Source organism: Cebus imitator, unplaced genomic scaffold, assembly GCF_001604975.1.
Source record: "Cebus imitator isolate Cc_AM_T3 unplaced genomic scaffold, Cebus_imitator-1.0 Scaffold265, whole genome shotgun sequence".
In the NCBI taxonomy this organism is placed as follows: domain Eukaryota; kingdom Metazoa; phylum Chordata; class Mammalia; order Primates; family Cebidae; genus Cebus; species Cebus imitator.
In genome coordinates, this window is record NW_016107580.1 from 1410421 (window position 1) to 1412661 (window position 2241).

The window sequence follows — 2241 nt, forward strand, 5'->3', positions numbered from 1 at the left end:
GAGACAGGGTCTTGCTCTGTCCCCCAGGCTGCAGTGCAACGGCACAATCTTGGCTCACTGCAACCTCTGCCTCCTGGGTTCAAGCAGTTCTCTTGCCTTAGCCTTCTGAGTAGCTAGGATTACAGATGCCCACTACTACACCTGGCTAATTTTTGTATTTTTAGTAGAGATCAGGTTTCACCATGTTCCTCAGGCTGGTTTTAAACTCTTGACCTCAAGTGATCTGCCCACCTTGGCCTCCCAAAGTGCTGGGATTACAGGCATCAGACACCATGCCTGGCCTTCCCTTTAATCTTTTATAGTCATGCTGCTTGTAGCACTAACTTCAATTTTTTTGGGGGAGGCAGAGAGGTTGTTTTTGTTTTTGAGACAGAGTCTTGCTCTGCTGCCCAGGCTAGAGTGCAATGCTGTGATCTTGGCTCACTGCAACTTCCGCCTTCCAGGCTTAAGTAATTCACCTGCCTCAGCCTCCCGAGTAACATGGACTACAGACACCCGCCACCATGCCAGACTAATTTTTGTATTTTTAATAGAGGCAGGGTTTCACCATGTTGGCCAGGCTGGTCTTGAACTTGTGACCTCAAGTTATCCAGCTGCTCCGGCCTCCCAAATTGCCTGGATTACAGGCATGAGCCACCATGCTGGCCAAGTTCAATTCTTTAATCTGACATTAAGGCTACTCATCAATCTGGCTCCTACCTACCTTTCTAATTTCATCTTCTATTTTCCTTAGGTCCTTACCTTCACCATGGTCAAACTCCTAAATACACACACACACACACACACACACATCAATGTGCATGCTGTCAGGGATATTTCCTTTTTTTTTTTTTTTCCTTATCAGGGATATTGAGAGGTAAAAAAAAGAAGTTGTCTTTGCTTTTAAGAAACTCATTCCATGATAAGAAACTGAAAACAGGTCATTAAAACAGTGTTGTGAAAATAAAAATTCACACTTTGAAAAGGACAATTTGACACTACCAATCAAAACTTTAAATGCAAATCTTCAATCAGGTAATTCTTGGAATTTATTAAACACTCACTCATGGAAGTGTGCAAGTTTCACTAAGGTATTATTTATAGCAGAAAAATAATCATCAACCTATTTGTCCATCAATAAGGACAAGTTAAGTATTGGACATCCACATCCTGGGCAACATAGTGATACTACTGCCTCTACAAACTTTTTAAAAAAATTTTTTTTAAAAAGATGGGGTTTCACCATGATGGCCAAGCTGGTTTTGAACTCCTGACCTCAGGTGATCCACCATCTCGGCCTCCCAAAGTGCTAGGATTACAGGCGTGAGCCACCACACCTGGCCTTTTTTTTTTTTTTGAGACAGAGTTTCTCTCTTGTTGCCCAGCCTGGAGTGCAATGGCACAATCTCAGCTCACTGCAACCTCCACCTCCCAGGTTCAAGGAAGTCTCCTGCCTCAGCCACCAGAGTAGCTGGGATTACAGGCATGCACCACCATTCCCGGCTAATTTTTGCATTTTCAGTAGAGACAGGGTTTCGTCATGTTGGCCAAGCTGCTCTCAAACTCCTGACCTCAGGTGATCCACCGGCCTGGCCTCGCAAAGTGCTGGGATTACAGGCATGAGCCACTGTGCCTGGCCTACAAAGATTGTTTTTTAAAAAATTAGCTGGGCATGGTGATGTGCACCTGTAGTCCTAGCTACTCAGGAGGCTCAGGTGGGAAGATCACTTGCACCTGGGAAGTTGAGGTTGTAGTGAGCTGAGATCGTGCCACTGCACTCCAGCCAGGGTGACAAGATTGAAACCCAGTCTCTTTAAAAAGCCAAAGGATTTTAAAAATGTATCTATACACACATATACATACACATCCATATAGGGCATCCCTAAATGAAACATGTAGGTATTTAAAAGAATGAGATCAATCTATGTGAAACAGTGGGAAACACGTCCAAGATATGTTGTAAGTGGGGAAAAAGCAAGTTGCAGAATATACCATATGATTGCATTCATGTTTTAAAAAATTTATACAGATATCTGTACATGCTTGTATGAACATTTAAAAATTCAATGCTTACCTTCCAGAAATGCAACTATGTTATTAGGGTGGAGTGGTTCTTTATTCATTTTTAAAATGAAACCAGGAGGCCGGGCGCGGTGGCTCACGCCTATAATCCCAGCACTTTGGGAGGCCGAGGCGGGTGGATCACGAGGTCAAGAGATCGAGACCATCCTGGTCAACATGGTGAAACCCCGTCTCTACTAA

At 43.7% G+C, this 2241-nt stretch overlaps 1 protein-coding gene across 1 annotated transcript in view; it reads right to left on the minus strand.

The window, feature by feature from the left end:
- Positions 1–1225, minus strand: part of ZNF143 (zinc finger protein 143) — a 77805-nt gene extending 76580 nt beyond the window's left edge. Inside the window, exons 1-2 of the mRNA XM_037728441.1 lie at positions 1169–1225; positions 459–468 (exon numbers count right to left, since the gene is read on the minus strand). Coding sequence (XP_037584369.1) covers positions 459–468; positions 1169–1225 — 67 coding nt within the window. The remainder of the gene's footprint in view (positions 1–458; positions 469–1168) is intronic.
- Positions 1226–2241: the final 1016 nt, after the last annotated feature.